The sequence below is a fragment of the Ciona robusta genome, chromosome 11 (assembly GCF_009617815.1).
Source record: "Ciona robusta chromosome 11, ASM961781v2".
Taxonomy (NCBI): Eukaryota; Metazoa; Chordata; class Ascidiacea; order Phlebobranchia; family Cionidae; genus Ciona; species Ciona robusta.
The window spans coordinates 125,408-146,432 of record NC_143245.1 but is presented as its reverse complement, the minus strand read 5'-3'; the positions used below and the strand labels follow the sequence as shown (position 1 = coordinate 146,432).

Genomic DNA, 21,025 nt, shown 5'->3' with positions numbered 1-21,025 from the left:
CGATTGTTAACAGGCAAACGCGGCGACACCTCGCGGTAATTGTTGTGAGCCTATTTATTGCCGCTTGGTGGCGTACTTACTAACTTTTATCCCACGATATAAAATATGAGACCACGTGTTATTCATGCAATGTTTATTGAAACATTTAAATTCACGAGAAATCAATGAAAGGGTCCAAGCCATGATCCTGTAAAAATATATTGATTAAAATAAATTCCACAAAGGCCAACATTATTACACTAACCATCATAACATGCTTATTTATCCGACTTCATATCACGAGCCTTGGATCTCATCTTGTTAAGTTGCGATTCTGCCATCTCTGCTCGCTCTTCTGCATCGTCCAATTCGTGCTGGAGTTTGCGGTATTTGCTCAAGTTTGTGTTGGCTTGTTCCTCCTATAACGAACAAACATGAATTAAGACATTAAATAGAATCGCATGTCTAATGTCTTCAATTTACCGCTTCCTCGGCTTGTCGCTTGTATGTTTTCACTTTGATCTGGAGTTTATCAACAAGATCCTGGATGCGTGTTAAGTTCTTCTTGTCTTCTTCACCCTGGTACGTCACTTCCTTCAATCGTCGTTCAAACTTACGCTGATTCTTCACCGAGTCGCTGTTTCGACGTTGTTCGCTGTCGACTTCGTTCTCAAGTTCACGGATCTGCGTCAAACATACATCATTAATGTAATGTATGATGTCATCAACATACGTCATCAATGTATGATGTCACACCACCACACCCACCCTAGCCTCAAGTTTTTGCACTTGTTTCTTGCCTCCCTTGAGTGCGATGTTTTCAGCTTCATCAAGTCGTTGTTGAAGATCTTTAACGGTTTGTTCCATGTTCTTCTTCATTCGCTCCAAATGAGACGACAGATCTTGCTCTTTCTTCAACTCTTCGGCCATTGTTGCAGCCTGAAAGGTATAGTCACGTCATAATGTATACGGTACCACGACGACGCTTCCTTACGTCAACAATAGACTTCTTGGCTTTCTCTTCAGCATTCCTTTGTTCTTGCACTGCCTCCTCAACCTCGCCTTGCATGGTTTGCAACTCACCTTCCAACTTACGCTTCTGGTTGATAAGCGCCGTGTTTTGTGTGTGTAGCATGTTCGAACGCTCGCTGTGGGAATATGAGGTCAACGAAATGTCTCTACACCATTCATTATAAACAACCTCTAATGCAAACCTGCTATCAAGAAGTTCGGTCTCAGCCAACTTGCGTCCTCTTTCTGCTTGTTCAAGAGCAGATCTGAGCTCCTCTATCTCAGCAGTAAGAAGGTTTCCTCGTCGTTCAATCACAGCTGATTGTTCTTGAAGATCTTCAGCATGACGTTGAGCTTCATCCACTTGCATTTCAAGATCCTGCACAAAATGCGTTGGTCAAATCGATTACATAAAAATTAACGTTGAATCTTTACCTTAACATGGGATTGAATAGACTTGGCTTGTTTTTGCGCTTCAGATGCTTGTCGGTTGGCGTGACCAAGTTGGATTTCTAGATCATTAAGATCTCCCTCCATCTTCTTTTTGATCCTTACAGCTTCTTGTCTGGCCTTACTCTCGGAATCAAGAGTGGTTTGCATTGATTCAATTGATCGCTGTTGGTTTCGTCTACAACACACAACTTACCAACCCACCCAACATGACGGTACAACACCTCACCTTTGCGTATCAACCTCTTCTTCTTTCTCAGCGATCTTCCGTTCAAACTCCTGCTTCATCTGCGCAACCTCCACTTGCAACCGGAGGACTTTCGACTCCTCCCCTTCCATTGCTCCCTCAGCCTCCTCAAGAGCAGCTTGGATTTCGTTCCTCTCATGTTCAAGCGTTCTCTTCGCCTTCTCCAACTCGTGGATGCTCTTCCCACCCTCACCAAGTTGGTCGGTGAGATCGGCGATCTCCTCTGCAATGCACAGGGTCAACAACCGATAAACCCACCATTTATATCCAACCTTGTAAATTCTTATTTTCCCTCTTCACTGTTTCCAACCCATCCAATGCTTCCTCGTAAGCGTTCTTCATCTTAAACAACTCAGTTGAGAGACTTCTTGCTTCCTTCTGAGATTGCTCAAGTTCGACCTGAACTTCCTCAGCCTTTTGTTTATGCTCACTAAGCACCTGCGCATGACCAACGTTAGCCAGCCGCCCACACACATACCACACACTGCTACAAACCTTATCGAAGTTTCGTTGCTTTTTATCCAAAGCAGCGGCACCAGCGTTTGATCGTTCAAGATCGATCGTCAAATCTTCAACCTCGCCTTGGAGTCGGTTCTTAGTTTTATCCAAACTCGCAGCTTTGGCTTGCATCGCTTCAACTTGCTCCTCGGCCTCTTGGAGTCGAAGGGCAAGTTTCTTCCTGCAAGAAATCAATGTAACTTATTTGTCCTTGCATGGCGGGGCAACTACTTTCGTTATAACACGGGTGTTCTGTTTCACACACCCCGTGCCCGCACACGAGTTACAACGTATTTTTTGTAAGTGATCAATTTTTACGCCTGCAATATTAACAGTATCGTGTTTTAAATCCTAACCTCTGGTATAGAGGCAGGACTCAGAACTAATGAACTCATCATAGGAAACAGTGCGTCCAACACCACTTACTTTGCTTCTTCCAATTCTTCGGTTCGTTGGATCGCATCAGTTTCGTATTTGTTTCTCCATTGAGCAACTTCAGCATTTGCTTTTGATAATGCTCTCTGGAGTTCAGCTTTCGCTTCTTGTTCTTCTTCGTATTGTTCCCGCAAGAGGTCGTTGTCGTGTCGAGAAGCCTATTTGGCAATGTCAGCATTTTATGAATTTATTTCAAACCAAGATAGTTAAAAAAATTACCTGAACAGCGTGTGCCAATGCGGCTTTAGCTTTGGTCTCTTCTTCAACAACTCGTTTCAACTCATCAATTTGCTGAGACGAACTGTTTTTACTTCGAGTAAGTTGCGCCATCAAGTGCTCACGTTCATCAAGTTGTCGACCGAATTCACCTGAACATTCACTTGTTATAGCAACATAATCGTGAAATATTATTAGATCTATTAATAACCCACCATTCTCAGAGGAGAGACGAGCTTTAGCTGCGTTCAACTCGTTAACTTCCTTGGTAAAGTTGTCGTTCTTCATCTTTGTTTCATTTAATTGTTCCTCAAGGTTCCTAGCCATTTTCTCGTAGTTAAGTTTAGCTTTAGTGACGCTCTCCACGTTAGAGGCGAGGTCATCAATCTCCATCTTCATTTCACTCTTTTCTTTCTCAAGCTTTTGTTTCACTCGTTGCAAGTTGTCGATCTTAGAATTGTAAAATAAATCAATAAATATAATTTAACAAGGCATATTTCAACAACACAAAACATTACTATACGAAAATACCTGTTCGCTCATTTCAGATGAGGTGTCAGCATTTTTCTTTCTCAAAGTTGAAACGGTGGCTTCATGTCCCAAATTCGATTCTTCAAGTTCACGGCGCAATTTGGCGAATTCGGCCTCACGTCGTTTGTTCAACTCGATCTGTTGAACATTTGAATCATTAAACATTCCAACTTCGCCAATAAACATGACTACTATTGCCAAAACAAACCTGAGCAGCAGTTGCACCTCCAGCTTCTTCAAGTCGTTCGCTCAATTCTTCCAATTCTCGAGAGAGATCAGCTCTTTGCTTCTCAACCTTAGCACGAGCTGCTCTTTCTGCTTCCAATTCCTCTTCGAGCTCTTCAATTCTTGCTTGAAGCTCCTTGATCTTCTTTTGAAGTTGAGACACAAGAGCTTGCTCGTCTTCAAGCTTAGTGGCAAGCTGACTGTACTCGAATTCTTGTTTCTTAAGTTTTTCCTCAAGACGTTGCTTATCATTCTCAAGATCCATAACGGTTTCTTGAGTAAGTCGAAGATCACCCTCCAACTTCCTCTTGGTTCGCTCAAGCTCCATACGAAGTTTCTTTTCTTGTTCAAGAGAAGCTTCCAACTAAAACACGGAGTTTAGTTTTATGCTTGCATTATATTATTTTTCTTTTGAATAATTAGTTACTTACATCGTCAACTTGTTGTTCAAGTTTAGCTTTTTGTTTGGTCAAGCTGTTGACTTTGTCCTCCTCTGATTGGAGATCATCAAGAGTTTGTTGATGAGCTTCCTGTAAAGCTTTCTTTTCTTTTTGGAGCTTAGCGATCTGTTCATCTTGTGTTGCCAACTCTTCTTGAAGATTTTTCAGCTTAAGACGCAAATAAGTTGTGAGTGCGTTTTGAAAACCTAATAACAAAAGTTCTTACCTTGTTCTCAGTTGCGTGCTTCTCCTTTTCAACTTTAGCCAAAGTTATCTCAAGATCATCGATATCTTTTTTCAACTCTGAACATTCATCTTCAAGTTTTCTCTTCTTTGATACCAACTCATTATTGAGCTCTTCTTCATCTTCTAATCTTTCAGTCAGTTCTTTGATCTTTCCGTCCAATTCAACCTTGGTCTTGATAAGTTGGTCGCATCGATCCTCACCGTCATCTATTTGATCTTGTTGCTGCAATGTAAACATGATAAACATTCGTTTTATCAAGGTTTGTGCACCTATGGTAGATATATGCTTACCGCTTGCAATTGCATAACAAGATCATTCTTTTCTTGAATAAAGGAGACTTGCATCTCTTCCAATTCCTTTCTTCGCTTGGTTTCCTTTTCCAAGTTGACTTTAGTTTCAGCAAACTCTTTCTCCATTTCTTCAAGCTCCTTAGCGGATTCGGCAGTCTTCAGAAGAGGTTTGATCTTAAACATGAGTTTCATCCACTCACAGTTCGCCATTCCGAAGAATGCTCGTAAGTTGGATTGGATGATTCGACATGCTTGTCTGTATAACAACACATTACATGGTATGCATACACATTTTACCACCCTCACCTTCGTTCAATCATCTTCTGGTATTCCCTTCTCATAAGCACCCCCCTCATTCTACCTTGGATCAGTTTGAAGATCGACGAAAGTTTGTTGTCTCGCATTTCTTCAAGTTTTCCGATCATACCAGCGCGGAAGAAAACCTTCCAAGCAAGTTAATGTTACTTCCCGCACGACAACCCACCAATCCTCCCAACTTACCTTGGTATGACCAAGCTTGTACGACTCATGGTCGATGTCAATACTACCCAACAATTTCTCCGATGTCTTCTTACTATCCATAAACTGGCCCTCCGGAGCGGCATTCGGGTTCAAAATGCGATACCTGCCGAACGATTATTGCATCATTACGACGTAACAATTATATGCGATCACAATGTTGTTTATACCTCTGCTTGAAGTCTCCATACGGAACTCTGTTTGGGAAACCTTTTCTGCAGATACGAATACCTTCCAGTACACCGTTGCAACGAAGCTGGTGAAGTACCAAGTGAGAATCCATCTCTCCCGGGCATTTTCGTTCGTTGGGTATAAGACAACGCACGAAATGTGGAGCAGTGGATCTGTACACATGGTGGGTTACGTTGTTGGCTACCCGACGTGCGCTGCTGTGTTGGAATAATTACCTGAGATTTGTCATCAAACTGTTGAGTGATTGACGATGTAGCGACGACACGGTCATGAAGGAACCCCCCTTCTTACGTTTGCCTCCTTTACCACCACCACTTGCGGCTGTGACGTAATAATGACGTAACATTGGAATATTGTTAACACATAACCATCGTTATACCTTCCTCTGGGCTTACGTATCCTTCCCAGATAGTTTGCATCAGTTTTAATGATGCTTTCTTGTAAAGATCGACGACACTGTTGTTCAGTGGATCCTTGTTCTTTTCTAACCATCCGCAAATGTTGTATGCCACCTGTAATGTGATGTTTTAAATAAGCCGACATTATTTAGTTTATAATTTGACTTACGGTGCCAGCATAATGGTAAAGTTCGAAGTGAGCTTCGTATTTTGTCTTCTTTACTGGTTTTCCGAAAGCCTTGCTCTTGCCCAGATGGTTCTGGTATAACTTGTCTTTGAATGTATCATCGGATGCTTTCGGAAACATGCATTCTTCTTCAAGAATTGACATAATTCCAAGGGGCTGTAAGTAATAATAACATTATTTCGAGTGCACAAACTCAAATAAAAGCGTGGCTGCTATACCCAACATACAACACACTCACAGTAAGTTGTGGTTAATTAATTAAAACGAATTAAGATGTAACCGGGAATTAATAATGTCGTACCTTTTCTATAAGTTCAATGCAAGCAGCCAAGTCCATTCCAAAATCGATGAAAACCCAATCAATTCCTTCTTTCTTGTATTCTTCTTGTTCCAATACGAACATGTGATGATTGAAGAATTGTTGAAGCTTTTCGTTCGTGAAGTTAATACACAGTTGCTCGAAGCTGTTGCTCTGTGTATGGTGTTAGGTTAATAAAACGTTTCAATCTTTTCTTCCAACTCAAATTATTTTACTTACGTCGAAGATTTCAAAACCAGCAATATCCAGTACACCGATAAAGAAACTTCTTGGTAGTTTGGTGCTCAGAGTTTGGTTGATAAGTTTGACCAACCAATCAAAGTGACGACCGAACAAACCTTTGCTGAGAGCTCCCATACCATAGCTCACCTGTACGTAGTTTTATTTATTAAAACGCACTTTCGGTTTGACAACTTTTTTGTATTTTACCTGGTTGCAAGATTGCCCCTTGGTAACATATTCGTTTCCGACCTTTACACGAGGGTGGCAAATGTATTTGATAAAGTCGGCAGAGTTCAAACCGAAGAGATAAGCAACTTTGTCGGCATCTGTCAACACAGTGTTACATATGAACACACCCAACACACACAGTGTTCCCACCTTCAGTGCCGTCAGGTTCTGCTTGTTCTTCTCGCTGTTTGTTCTTGAACTTCATATTCTGTTGGTGCATAATACCAGCCATGATTCGGTAAATGCCCGATATCTCTTCTTGGTTGAAACCGAGCACCCGGAACGCATCCTGTCAATTAAACTCCGTCATCATGACGTCACACCATGACATCTCACCACACTTACGTCAGTAAGCAGCAACTCTGCTCCATCGTCCATGTTATCCACGGTCACCACCCCCTGTGAGATTGACTTGTAATCGTATGGATCCTTTGTTACGAGTAGTTGGTCTACAAACAAACCATGGTTACGAAACAATGCAAATCATTATGACGTCATAGTTACCGATAAGCTCAGGTTTCGACCCTGAGATGATCTGGTAGAAAATATGGTAATTTCTCTCGCCCTCTTGTTGGTAGATGACACGTGACTTCTCTAACAAATCTGACAAACAACAATTGTAAATACAAGTTGTTTAACATTGATGCAATTAACTTAAAATGTTCAATATCTCCTGACGCAAGAAGACCAGTGCTGCCGAAGTGAATTCGGATAAACTTTCCCTGTGTTTCAAATATTAGATGGTTATGACAATAAGTGTGTGTGTGACGTCATAACACTTACGAATCGGGAAGAGTTGTCGTTTCTTACAGTCTTAGCGTTACCGAAAGCCTCCATAGCTGGGTTACATTGAACGATTTGATCTTCAAGTGTTCCCTGTGAATGTATTTAAATGGGGATTGTTTAATCTGAAACCCAATACACTTTGTCGAATCTATAATTGATTTAAGTTTTACCTTTCCGTCATCTTGAGCAGCTCCATAGGCGGCAACCAAAGCGAAATACTGAATAACTTTCTTTGTGTTGACAGTCTTACCTGCACCAGACTCTCCTCTGTAAAACACATCAGTGTTAACATTAAATATTACCTTTATTAACATGTAAGCCAGCGTCAAAATACTTACGTGATCAGCATAGATTGGTTTTCCCGGTCTGAAATCAAAACAACGTAGATTTAAATATCCTTGCGAATACATCGGCGAAGTTTGTTGAAACTACCAAAAATTGTAGCAAAAACGACAGATGGTTTACACACATATGGAATTTGTTTGTTTTTTTTAAAAGTAAACTTTTTTTACATTTTTGTTTCTTCTATCAAACGTTGACAAATTAATTAGACATAGGAAGGAATAAAATACCAACAAAAAGACAGCTTCACGTTTTTATTATAAACAAAACCTCAATTCCTAAATCGTATTTTAAATTTTCGTTTTTGTATAAAATTGTTTGGTATAGTCTACACTTACTCATCAACATCTCGGTGTAAGCGTTATCAGCGATGGAATAAAGATGGGGAGGCATCTCAGTTCGTCGCTTTCCCTTGTAAGCAGCAATCACGTACGGAGCGTATACGGGCAACATCTTGTACGGGTTAACAGTCACGCAGAAGAGACCGGAATACGTCTAATCAAATAATATCTTGCAAGGCATATGTTTAGGTTATCAAATATATTAGCAGACGTACGTAGATCATAAAAGATTCGTATCGGGATCGAAGATTGTTAAGAACGCTGGCTTCGTTAAGGAAGGTCATGCCGGCCATGTCTTCGCATTTCTCATATCGAGGCGGATTCATCTCCTGTAGGTCGTCTTCCTTCACTGTCATTTCCTGGGAAGTAGGCAATATTTCAAAAGCCCGCAAGGTTTTTTGTAACATTCTTATCGTATGTCACAGTTGCGTGCTTTACCTTTCCCTCATCGATTGACTTGATCGTACATTTTCCTTTCTCGGTCTTGATAAGTTCTCCTTTCACATAAGCCTCAGCTTTCGTTGGAAACCAAACATACTTTTTGCCTATAGTTAATAAACAATCGTTATAACCCGGCAGTGAGCATGAGGTACTTTACTTACCGTCCGGTTTCTGAGTTTGGTTTTCAATAATTTTCTCTCGGCTCAACCGGAGGTACTGGGCTGCATCTTGGCATGCTTCGTAATCGAACGACATCTTGCTGTATTGATAAATTAAACCTATACGTGATTTAAACCTGGCGAAAATAAGCTGTTAATACGTAGTTATATAAGACCTTACGTTAGAAATGTTACAACCATGTGCATTGAAGTAAGATGTTGGCTTTATATACGTTCACTTTCACACTTTCACACATACTGTTCAACACAACATAAATCAACGTCGCATCATCACCTTCCCATACACAGCTGATGACAACGGGTGTCGCTAATCCCATGTTACAACATGCCCGCTGTATCCCTGTAAGTTTCAAATACAACAATTCACCATTTCAATGAAAACAACAAACACAGGAAACATGTTTTTAATAATTTTATTTTTTAATGTATGACGTTATAGTTTATACTGTTACGTCACAAACTGCGCTTTAGCGAAATATTAATCACTGCAACGTTATTACTCGGCCGTATTATGCAAACATTAAAGTTTTTCTGGCCCGCATTATATTTGTCTTGCTTAGTTTGGCGGTTACTCATTTACACCAACCGGTATAGCGAATAACAGTTGCAACAATAATGAAGGTAATTGTGGCGAGTTTTTGCAAGACGGGCACGAAGTCGATGAACGAAGCATTGTCGACGTTTGGTTACAAAATATATGATTGGATGGAGCATTACTGGTACCATGGTGATCAATGGAATCGGATGTTACGTAGTGGTGTGACGTTGGATGACATCAGAAAGATGTATGATGACGTAGACGTCGTCATAGATACCCCTTCGTTTTTATTTTTCGATGAAATTCTTGAAGCCTACCCTGCCGCGAAGGTATTGTGACGTCATAGTTTGAGTATAAAGCGAATATTAGGCAAACGCGATGTTTTACTCGAACCAATTTAGCTGTAATAACTTGAATGAATGACGTAATAAAACATGGTCGTCATTTTAAGAAAAAGAAAAAACGAGTAAAATGTCATTAATACAAACTATAGCAGAACAAACCCTTTTTTAGTTGGAATAAGCCAACAATGATGGTTGTTGGTTATGCTTTCCGACGCCAAAGTCGCGCAGTAATTATGACGTCATATATACCTTCAATTGTGGGTGACGTCACTTATATTACTCCAACTTACGCAGGTGATACTTACGGTTCGTGACGAAGACACCTGGTTGGCCAGCATGACACACGAACTACATTCCGAGGCCTCGGACTCGGTGCTAAACGTCATACAGACGTTCTCATACTCGGGGTGGAAATATTTTCAATTCACGAATCGTGTGGGTGAGCACGTGACGTACATCATTATCGTGTTTATTATTAACACACACCATCATAGTTAACTTCACCAATGGCTGTTGGCGGTTATGGCCGTGGTCGAAATACAACGTGAGCCCAAATGTCATGAAACATATTTACCGACGTCATAATAATTACGTCATACAGGTAGTTATGATGTCATGATGCGTCACGTGTGAGATGCTCACGTGATGTGCATGACGTAATAATCATTTCCAGAAAGTTCCCAAAGACAGACTTCTACTGTTTAATTTAAGTGATGGATGGGACCCACTGTGTGAGTTTCTGGGTAAAGAAATCCCCAACAAGGAATTCCCCCATGTTAATAAGTCAGCATCCATTATGAGGGATTACATGGCAACAAGCCCCATAATGCAACGCATGGTTAAGGAGACTGTGGTTGTGGTTTGTGTGTTGTTGGTGGTTGGTGTAGTGGGGGGTGGGAGGGTTTGGAGGAAACTTTGTTGTCGTGGATGGTTTCAATAAACAACAATGCAACTTATTTATCCTTGTGGCAACAACAGTGTTCGAGATGATGTAACCACCGAACCGCAGCGCTCAGAGTGAATTAGATGTTAAAATCAGCAACTCTACTGCGAGCATGGGACGACAATGTTTTGTTTTCATTTTTTTATAAAATTCACGATTTACGTAAAGGCAATCCGCAGCACTAGGTGGCAGCATTCAACCAAAAAACTGCACAAATTCATAGAAATCATAAAAAAACAACGAAAGGGACGGACACACACCACAAAATCTACAAAAAGATTTAATTACGATAAAAACAACAAATTAAAAATTAATGAAATTCGGCGTTCTTCGATGATTTAAATTCAAATAACTCCCGATGTTTCACCCCGGCAATGTAACAGGCAGTATGATTATGATGTCATAATATTTCACGTGAGGTCACTGGAGCACGAAGTTTTCATTCCGCGAACAAAATCTTCAACGTCGGCGAGATCACTGTTTGTTTCGTCGCTTATCATCGAGTTCTAAAGTATTGTGATGTCATAATCATTGTTGTGATGTCATAATAACAAACTTACGGTTAAACTGTTCCGACAAGAATACTCGGTTTGGGGAATTCCCCTTCTGACATCACAATCACCTGAAACAATGAATTTATTATGATTTATTATGACATCACCAAACAACAACGAAACAATATACCTGTTTTATATTTACTTAGTTTCGACGATGAATGATTCCGTACGTCATTGTTATAATGTATGATTGGGGGATCGCTGCTGTACGCGCTGTCGCCCGTGCAATCTGGGGGGGATGGTTCATATATATATTAACGTAAATATATGAATATACATTAAAGTTGGTAGAACCAGCGGAGCAATTTGACCAACCTTGATATGACGGTGATACGGTTCGTGCAAACTTGGGTGTTCCTCTACCATTGTACATATAATGTGAATTGTTTCGACCATTGTCTACCATGATAAACCATTGTTATAAAACAATCAATATTGGTTATGACATCATAATACCTCTTATCACATGATTACAATTGATTCCATTGTTAATTGAAATAATCTCCGATGGTGTTCGCGCATGATCGCATTTACATTGTCCCGCTCGTAACGATTGTAACTCTATGATGTCATCATGATGTAACAATGGTGCTGATGTCATAATATTACTTCCGTTGCGCGACCATCCATCCCCGTCGTTACGACCACTAGGGGGCCGTACTCCATTCGTTTTCCGATTTTTATACTTTGTTCGGTCTCTACATAGACATCATATATAAACATAGACATCATATATAAACATAGAAACAATATACTCACACATTCCGGTTCCTGCAGACAACGAGCGTGGCAATGGCAACGACGCTGATGACAAGCAAAGCTACACCTCCTATTATAACATACAACATCCACGTTGGCATCACCCATGTTGATTCTGTGGGTGAATGTAACTTTTTTATCCTCGCATGGCGGACAACTACAGTCGTTATAACACCGGTGTTCTGTTTCATACACCTCGTGCCCGCTTACGAGTTACCACGAATGTAACTTTGTGGGTGATTATTTTACATACGACTCATTAACAGATCATCACTCTTTTTTCACAAGTGGGCATTATTTTTTTATTATTATTTTCTGGAGACTTTTAAAAAACATCGTTTTTGTGACATATAAAACGTGTATTGGTATAGTATTTCAATATTTTATAAAAAATCGTTTACTAACAGTTAGTTTTACAGTTTACACACGTAAGACTTAAACCTTAAACCCCTAACTCGTGCTAATCACACAAAAAAAAACTAAAAAAAAAAAATAATAAAATAGAACGAAACAAAGAGATTAAACGACGGCACGTTAACCGTTACACCACAGAGCCGACGATAATAAACAGATTGAAAGAGCGTATACAACCTACCTAATTTGGGAAAGATGTTCTTACTAGTGTTTTATATATTCATAAAGTTATTTTCAGTATTTAAGTAATTTGTTTTACACTTATTACCAATCTAAGGTGTTTCTTTGTGTATTTTTTTAAAAATTTTAAACTTAATAAGAGCGCCCACTTGTGAAAAGAAGAGAGTGAAATTCGGATAAGAACTCGCAACTGAATATTTTTATGTATGGCTGATTTAGTGGCCACTAGGTTGGAACAATTGCCGTTAAGTGTTTTGCAAAAGGCCACATATGTACAGAATGGTAGCAGCGTCGAGATTTGAACCTGTAACTCTGGGTTACACAAGGCATTTGAACTAACCACAGACTCTGTGATGTCATAATGTATGAATATGATGTCACAATACACACCTTTGACATCATAAGGCGTTGACTTAGTTTTATATTCAATGATCTCTGAATAAGGCCCGACGCCGATGGTATTCCTGGCGAGAACTTTGATGTAATATTGGGTGTCCAACGTCAGCCCCTTGATCACTGTGGATAGTTTGTCCCCAACCACGGGCTCAATCACCCAGTTAGCGATATCATGGCGGGGGTCGGTGGTGTAAAACACGAGGTAACCTGTTTATTGAGAAATTAAGATGAAGTTCCTGCCAACAAACGCGGTTATATTTGCACTAAACCACTGTGTTTGAATATAAAATAATAAATGATAAATTGCAGCAAATTATGATAAAAATAAGAATCATGTTTATTAAACAATGCTGAGAAATAACAAACCATTCAATTCTCCGTTAGGTTGGTCGGGGGGTTGCCAGTTCAGTTGCACGGATGTTAATTCATTGAGATCCATAACTGTGAGATCAGTGGGTGGGGTGGTTGGTTCTATAAGAGGGGGTTAATATGGGGGTTGGAAATTTACGTTATAAATACTTTGTGAATTAATATAAAAGTTAGTGTTTAACAAAATGTTGTTGTAGCACAATACTTACTGCTTTGCTTGGTGATAGCGGACTCGGTCATCGACCAACTCGATCTACGTCTTCCACTGACTGTTCTTACAGTGACTTCATACATGGTGTACGGTCGTAACGCATGGATGACGCAATACAGGGTCGTTGAGTTAAGGAACCTCACGCGAGGTTCAGATGGTACGTGGGTCTTGTATTTGATCTGTGAACATATTTATATATCATTGTCATTCTGTATCCAAAGTAATCCACAATATAAAGTAGGGCAGACTAAAAGTAAAGTTTGCAACAAAAGTAAAGTCACTGCTGTTGCTACCAGGTGTAATATGAAAATAATTATTTCATATTTAGATTATTGTTTCTACAAAAAGAGCTTTTTATTATTTGAAGGATTGTCGTGCGTGGTTGATGCGAGCGTGAAGCACTTAATGGGAGTTGTAATGCAGGGGGAAGGTGTAGATGGAACATGAGACACACATTCCATTTAACCGTAAAACTTGAAAGCGAGCGCTTTACCCGTTGACGGGGTGTCAACGTTAAGTCAACCATGAACGCTCAGTATTTGCGGAAGCAGTGAAGCACGAAACGTCAGTTGTTACCCCCGGGGTGAATTATATTCGTTAAATATTCGAAGCAATGAGGTCGTGCAGGTTAGTTATCGTGGTTTGTGTTTTGTTTGGATTTGCTTCAGCGCAGCCCAGGTGTCCACAGAGATGCACTTGCGATTATTACGCAACAATCCACACGATCAACTGCGATTCACAGGACATGCGCCAACTTCCCCACGACATTCCCGATTGGACGACGCACGTTAGCTTCGACGGGAACTTTCTCACCACATTACGCCTCATCGGGTTCAACACCTCCGTTTATTTCGAAGAATTTAAATTCCGTTACAACGCGATAACCAAGCTGGAAATATCAGATGAAAATCTCGTCAGCAAGGAAGGAAGAAAAGGGGGGTGTAACGACGTGGTGACAATCTTTCCACGATTAAAAAGTGTCAACCTACGTGGCAACAAAATACACAACCTCCCTAAATGTTTATTGTTCGCTTGGCCCATGTTAAAAATATTAATCTTGGATCAAAATCGAATCACGAGGATATCGGAGCTCAACCTAGCGAGCCATCTTTCCCACGGGTCGAGTCTACAAGAGCTGTCAATCATGCGGAACCAAATTCATCGAATCACGAGCGACCTTCAAACGCCTGCCACCAGTTTACGAGGGTTATTGTATTTAAACCTCGGGGAAAATATCATCTCAAAGATTCAAACCGGGGTTTTTATGTTTTTACCCAAGCTTCGTGTCGTCAAACTGAACGACAACCGACTAAGGTGAGTGGTTTAGGCCAAGGTTGTTTAAACGAACTAATCAAGTTATTTCACAGAATAATCCCTTCGTATGCGTTTGTTACAACTGGTCAGATGGTGAGGGAAATCTATTTACAACGAAACAGAATCGAGGTTATATTCATCCTCGCTTTCGCCGGCCAACCACGGTTGCAAACCATCGACCTCCGCACCAACATGATTGTTTGCCTCAACATAATGTTCACCTCGTGTGTTCAACCTGATGTGCGTGGAACCAGGTTTGAACGGAGGATGCGACAAAGTTTAACCTCACGTGGGGGGTTTGGGGTCGAATATTCCTCGCTGCGTGGGGTGAGGGTGGGGGGGAACCCCTGGTCATGTGACTGCACCTTGAAACCACTCATGCAAAACACATCGACCAATCAGCTGGTACGATCATCCATGACGAGCGAAACATGTCATAATCCTCCAACAATGAGACAATATGATGTCATAACAGCAATTGAACAATTACATTGTGACTTAACATAATTTAAACTTTGTACACGCAGCGTATGAAAATCGATTGAATATAATTCTTCCCCCCAGGCAACAAACCAAAATAATGTCGGTGGTTTAACGACGGTAAAGTCGCAAATTGTTTCAATATTTTGGTTACTTATTATTATTATGACATCATAAAAAATCTTTTACTTTATGATGTCATAATAAACTGTTGTCTTTCATCAAAGGAATATCCTACTATGATGTCACAAAGCTTTCTGTGACATCACAACATTCCTTATAATGAGCTGTCAATCAAATGTGCAACCAAGCGTAACTAACCAAACATAGAGATATCATATCACTGTGGGTACGAACGCAGCTGGCTATTGTTGACTATTATGACATCACAACCACCATTGTTACCATGTTAATAATTACTATGACATCACAATACTTACAATATAATAATGCGACACTTTCCCGGTGGCTTGTGAATCGAGCCATGATACGTTCATAGTGGTCGGTGTAAGCACGTCAATGTTCAACGCTAGAGGGGGGTAGAGGTCTTCTATATCGGCTGTGGGGAATACCCTGATTAGATAATATGTCCGAAATCATAGCATAGTGGTTAGACTATCAGCCGTACAGAAAAACAATCACCCACAAAGTTAACTCATAAGCGAGCACGAGGTGTATGAAACAGAACACCCATGTTATAACGACCGTCGTTGCCCCACAAGAATACATCCACCAAACAAACCGACCTTCCGCGCTTTTTGTTCGAACTTTAATCAAACTTTTTGACCCGAGTCCGACGTTGTTACCGGCACGTACGCTTATGAAGTATTGTGTCGAGGATTCTATGGAAGGTATTGTTATGTCATCAACAAGTATTATGACATCATACACCCTACTATGACATCACCCACCCACCCAGATTAGATATTTTATAATATCGATGTTTGTTATCGACGGTCCTCGACGCCTCGTGAGGAGCCCGCTTTCCCCAATCAATCACGTAATATCGAACAAACATATTCTCCACAGGGGGTCGCCATTGTACAGTTATCGCCGTTGACGATCGTTGCGCCGATAACGAGAGGGGTTTTCCCGGAGGTGTGGATTCTGTAACATATGTTACCATCATAGATATCTTGTATTATATAAATAATATCTCCCACATAGATATCCATAAAACTAATTAAATAGATTTCTATGTTCCCACCTGGCCGATCTCGCTTAGGAGTACGAAACGAATATTTCTGCGACGGCGGTCCCCCCCCAGCCCCAGTGAACGCCTGCATTTGCATCAAGTACTCAGTATTGCGCAATAAACCTGTGGTGGGTTACAACTAATTATTAGTGATTAACTTTAATTAAGGATGTTTAATAAACACAGAAATAAATGATCGGGTAAATCACGTCGTTGACTGTTGACCAAACCCCAACGTCTCGTTACGCCAACAATACCTGTGACGAGGAACTGAACCTCGGTTGCCGGGATTTCATGAAACGCCGTCTCGTGATTAACTTTGTTACGAATCCTTATCTTGTATCCACTGAGTATTCCATTAATGTGGTTTTGTGGAAGTTGGGACCATCGTATCATGGCTGAGCTACTTGTTTCCGCAACTACTGTGATATTAGGTGGGGGAAGGTCCGGAACTAAATGTGGAAAGGATTTAAATTAATTAATAACACCGAAGCACGTAAAACTAATTAATCCAACATCATCACAACACCCACCACTTTGTATCGTTGTTGTTTGTATTTGTTGCGAACACCTCCCACCAACCACACAAACCTTCAACGTATGCTCAGTGAACTTGTTCAAACCCCTCGTTGTGATTGTGGTGTTGCGTGTAGTGTAAGTCTAGTGGGACAACTTTGTGTAAAACATACTTTGGAATATACGGCCAATATTTATTCACCTTCCGTGTTGGCTGAATGAATATAAGTTGGAACGGACAAAGATTATGTCGCGTCGAACAAGGGTTCCATGTGGTTGTTATGGTGGTGGTGGTCGCCGTCGTCGTGAGACCCGATATTTCACCTGGTGGTTGGAATAAACAGTATATGACATCATACAGTTTGCATTGTGATGTAATAATTAATATTATTTACATGGATTAAGTTAATCTTTTGTGGAAACTAATTTAGAAAACTAAATGCGAGATAATTAATTTATGGTTGGTTGGAAGGGGGGATTAAATATAAACAGGTCGAACAAACAACACTGACATTTAAAGTAGGTTTCAAACTCTGTGTTACAACTTACATGAACTGCAATCATTGAATGTAATGTTTGTGTGCACACTGATTGGTGCAATGAATGAGGTTGTCATGTTATATTCCCCAACCCCAACATGGGTGTATGTGAATACACATACTATAATAAGATGGTTAGGATCAGCATCAAACGTCGCCCATGTGTCCGAAGTGCCAATACTCCGCAACCTGTCAATCAATTCACACTTTAATTCACAACAGTTGTTAAACATAACATTGCGCAACAATTCACACTTTGAATTAACTCACGTTAAAAGTTTGGCGTCAAAAACAAAAACTTTGAATTTCGTTTCATCATTGATGTGATTCCATGTGATATTGAAGGCTCTGTGATGTAACAATGGGTATTGTTGTGATGTAACAAAACACAACAATCACTTACCCGAGCTCTGCTTCATGAATCTGAAGATCGTTGGATTGTTGCGTCGCGTTTAGACGAGTTTCTAATAATTTCTTGTATATTGTGTCTATGAGAACAATCTTTGTAAGAAACCATTGACAAATAAATCAATAAAACGCACGTTTCAAAGAATAATCAATAAATGTTTCAAATGAATAATGCTGGAATATTCACAGCTAGTAAAATAAACAAAACAATAACCTTGAATTATTTGCGCCCCAAGTGTTTATATAAGTTAAGTTGTATTTGACACTTTTTCTTAAAACTTTATGACAAAACCAACCTTTGTTTAAAATATCAAGTTGGATCCTCCTTTGTTGAAAACTTCCGTCAAAGTTTGCGTAACATTGTAAAGTGTTGTGCGTCGCGAGTGAGGATATCTTGGGGACAATTATTTCAACTCGGGTGGTTTGTTGCAATTTACTTGCGCAGGCATGTGTGTGTTAATGGGTCAACGTAACGCTTACCTGGTTTTCAATGGAAGAGGTGCTTTGTAAAGTTAAACCGTTCACCAATGAAGTTACATGGTGGCTGGTGGGAGGTGTACGATTGCATGGTGTTGATATCACTTGGTCGGGAAACGCAGTGATTGTCGTCGTTGATATAATGTATGTGTCTGCAGCATAATGTTGGTTGAAACATTAATAATTGATTAACCAAACACTTAAGTTAGTAAACGTACACCACACTACGGGCGTAACTCGATACTTTATCTATGGGTTTAAAAGCTTTGGCAACTCTCGCTTAGAATTAAGTGGCGTAAAATTAAGTTACAAAGGCTCCATAAATATTTAATCAAAATCCTACAGTGATGAATGTCCTATGAGACATCCGCCGTTAATATAAATGTCACTCAAATACCTGATACCACCAACATAGCTGTGGTATTGGATCTACCATTTATATTAGTTGCAACACACGTGTAGCTTCCACTGTGCAAGGATGATGCGTTTCTTATCAGTAACCCACCAATGCCAACACGAACAATGTTCGATTGTGACCTAAATGAGAACAAACAATGATCATTATTACGTCACAATGATAAAAACACGTAATGTTAGCGTGATATCGCTGAATTATTACATCAACAAATTACTGCAAAGTACCGTCTAAATAATGTCAATGATAAACATCAAACAACTCACTTGAAATCAAGTTTTATCTCGTCCTTATACCACGTCATTACAGGATTAGGTTTTCCTTCACCGAGGCAATCCATGTACACCCGCGAGCCCATAATAACCGAACGATTCTTTGGTTTACGAACAAATATTGGTGATATGTTTGCTTGCGTGTCATCTTTGTAATAAAAATGATTTGTTGATTTCAATCCAATAAATTTATTATTAATTTGATGAAATGATTTTAATCAAAAGTGGTTCACAAAAAAATGCAAATATAAATCGTAAATTATGTCAATTTATCAAAATAATGTTTAAACGTCGTCACCTTTATATAAAGTTAACCTAACTTTCGAACTCTTTCTAACCCTCGCAATATTAGAAGCAACGCAATAATATTCTCCAACGTCGTCCATAGTTGCGCAAACCTCAAGCTCATCATTGGGTAAAACTATCGTATTGTTTGCTTGTGATGTCATAATGCTGTTGTTGCCAATAAACGAATTATTCCGAAACCAAGATATAACTGGCTTGGGCTCGGCATTCGAAGGTTTGCATGCGAGACGAACGGTTGCCCCCGCTGTGCAAGAAACTGACTTTGGTTGTTTCGTGAACGAACCAAGAACTGAAAATAAAAAGAAAGTTAATTTAATTGAAACGTGAATATAGATGTTCAATGACTTACCCCCTACAACAACATGGGCGACTCGGCTTTGAAATATCGCTGAGTCATGTTTTACGTGGCAGGAATAAAACCCCGAGTCAGAAGCCCCGACGCGGTTCACTGGTTCTCGGACTAACAAACTTCCGTTGCCAAGCAACGACCGTCGTCCGAAGATATTGTTGAACGGAATGACATCACCATCTTTCATCCAGGTAACTGTTTGTGATGTCACATCCGCACTTGTGATGTCACTACATGAATCCGGTTGTAAACAATGAAGTAACAATTGCTGTTCTCGGGTGATTATGACATCAGAGGGTTCATTGTAACATTGTGATGTCATAGATGAAGCAACTGTTGAAACAACAATAGGAATTATGACAAAATAACAAAAGTTAGAAGTAATGCAATTGAATCCTGTGATTTTACTTTTGTTTTGGCTGTTTTTATTTCAGTAAACAGCAGCCATTGCGTTCATAGAAAGTTTATTAAAAACTTCAATTATTTACATTTTGCAACAAAAACTCACCTTTAAATAAAATAAACAAACAACAAACATTCGCCCAAAACTCCATTGTGTTTCCCTCAGCTTGCAATGCTCATATTTACTACACAATCAACTAAACACTGTTTTTGCAACAAAATAATTTGAACAACTTTAACAGCTTGCTACGATATATACTTGTGTGACGTCATAATCACCTACAATTCAAGCGATCGCTTCACTCGCGAATTTATTGTCGGTCTACAAACTACAAAGTCTGTCACAAACGAGACGCTGCGAGAAAAACAATTCGACTCGATCGCCCGCAGCGATGCATCGCCTCCGTCACGGATTTAATGATTTATTTGTCATTCAAACATTTAAAAAAAACACTTTCTGAGAAAATTTTTGAAGAATTTAAATAATTAAACGTGATTTTCGATGTGAAACAACAACAAAAACATTTTGTTTATGTTTTGGTAAAATCAAGTTTACGGTTTTTACTATGACAACATAAATAGATGATATAGAAGGTTAACAATATATTATTATCAATATATTATATTTGAATATAAATTGCTGTTTAGTAATCAGGCTTTAAAATAAATCGTAAAATCGACCGGAAATGTTGTGGAAACATAGGAAGCAATATGCGGCCTCTCGGAAGTTATTAAACATATTTTTAGGATCTTAAAGTAAATAAAAAAAACAAATTAACAAGAAATATATTTAAAGCTACAAGCTATGTATATTTAAGTAAAATTTGATCGATTAATTAGGGACACAAAAAAAGTAGTTTTGCGACACCGCGCGGTTAATTGCATTAAAACTTTAATCGCTATTTGGTGCTAGAGAGC

General features: G+C 39.6%; 4 protein-coding genes across 6 annotated transcripts; 2 read left to right on the top strand and 2 right to left on the bottom strand.

Moving 5' to 3' along the window:
- Positions 1-116: 116 nt before the first annotated feature.
- On the bottom strand, positions 117-8,873 carry LOC149727472 (myosin-7-like). The gene is made up of 38 exons (XM_089887910.1): positions 8,706-8,873; positions 8,542-8,648; positions 8,319-8,462; positions 8,101-8,257; positions 7,759-7,786; positions 7,591-7,687; positions 7,418-7,510; positions 7,293-7,356; positions 7,139-7,237; positions 6,980-7,083; positions 6,785-6,923; positions 6,614-6,732; positions 6,404-6,553; positions 6,167-6,337; positions 5,848-6,021; positions 5,660-5,792; positions 5,496-5,601; positions 5,259-5,432; positions 5,071-5,194; positions 4,876-5,012; positions 4,570-4,825; positions 4,259-4,501; positions 4,024-4,200; positions 3,576-3,956; positions 3,368-3,505; positions 3,052-3,286; positions 2,840-2,988; positions 2,612-2,778; positions 2,183-2,366; positions 1,960-2,125; positions 1,670-1,910; positions 1,426-1,618; positions 1,194-1,369; positions 974-1,127; positions 748-918; positions 463-663; positions 245-398; positions 117-187 (listed from the first exon to the last, which is right to left on the bottom strand). The coding sequence occupies exons 1-37, from the start codon at positions 8,797-8,799 to the stop codon at positions 258-260; spliced, it is 5,787 nt and encodes a 1,928-aa protein (XP_089744036.1). The 5' UTR covers positions 8,800-8,873; the 3' UTR covers positions 117-187; positions 245-257.
- A 26-nt stretch (positions 8,874-8,899) lies between these two features.
- Positions 8,900-10,545, top strand: LOC149727471 (uncharacterized). The gene is made up of 4 exons (XM_089888374.1): positions 8,900-9,590; positions 9,900-10,044; positions 10,100-10,206; positions 10,279-10,545. The coding sequence occupies exons 1-4, from the start codon at positions 9,339-9,341 to the stop codon at positions 10,543-10,545; spliced, it is 771 nt and encodes a 256-aa protein (XP_089744500.1). The 5' UTR covers positions 8,900-9,338.
- A 114-nt stretch (positions 10,546-10,659) lies between these two features.
- LOC149727469 (neogenin-like) lies at positions 10,660-20,416 on the bottom strand. Of its 2 annotated transcripts, none has more exons than XM_089887919.1 (26): positions 20,214-20,416; positions 19,706-20,038; positions 19,349-19,645; positions 19,045-19,198; positions 18,761-18,900; positions 18,367-18,515; positions 18,183-18,279; positions 17,882-17,966; positions 17,749-17,826; positions 17,489-17,667; positions 17,142-17,263; positions 16,957-17,083; positions 16,681-16,875; positions 16,436-16,546; positions 16,144-16,335; positions 15,975-16,070; positions 15,669-15,787; positions 13,433-13,613; positions 13,221-13,325; positions 12,849-13,061; positions 11,865-11,979; positions 11,562-11,803; positions 11,421-11,504; positions 11,248-11,334; positions 11,109-11,170; positions 10,660-11,054 (listed from the first exon to the last, which is right to left on the bottom strand). In XM_089887919.1, the coding sequence occupies exons 1-26, from the start codon at positions 20,257-20,259 to the stop codon at positions 10,959-10,961; spliced, it is 3,705 nt and encodes a 1,234-aa protein (XP_089744045.1). In that variant the 5' UTR covers positions 20,260-20,416; the 3' UTR covers positions 10,660-10,958. The 2 variants fall into 2 exon arrangements, with proteins under 2 accessions (XP_089744045.1, XP_089744044.1); XM_089887918.1 differs by having other exon boundaries at positions 11,233-11,334; positions 20,214-20,415.
- On the top strand, positions 13,806-15,316 carry LOC149727470 (leucine-rich repeats and immunoglobulin-like domains protein 1). Of its 2 annotated transcripts, XM_089887945.1 has the most exons (3): positions 13,806-14,061; positions 14,177-14,748; positions 14,802-15,316. In XM_089887945.1, the coding sequence occupies exons 2-3, from the start codon at positions 14,180-14,182 to the stop codon at positions 15,253-15,255; spliced, it is 1,023 nt and encodes a 340-aa protein (XP_089744071.1). In that variant the 5' UTR covers positions 13,806-14,061; positions 14,177-14,179; the 3' UTR covers positions 15,256-15,316. The 2 variants fall into 2 exon arrangements, with proteins under 2 accessions (XP_089744071.1, XP_089744070.1); XM_089887944.1 differs by having other exon boundaries at positions 13,807-14,748.
- Positions 20,417-21,025: the final 609 nt, after the last annotated feature.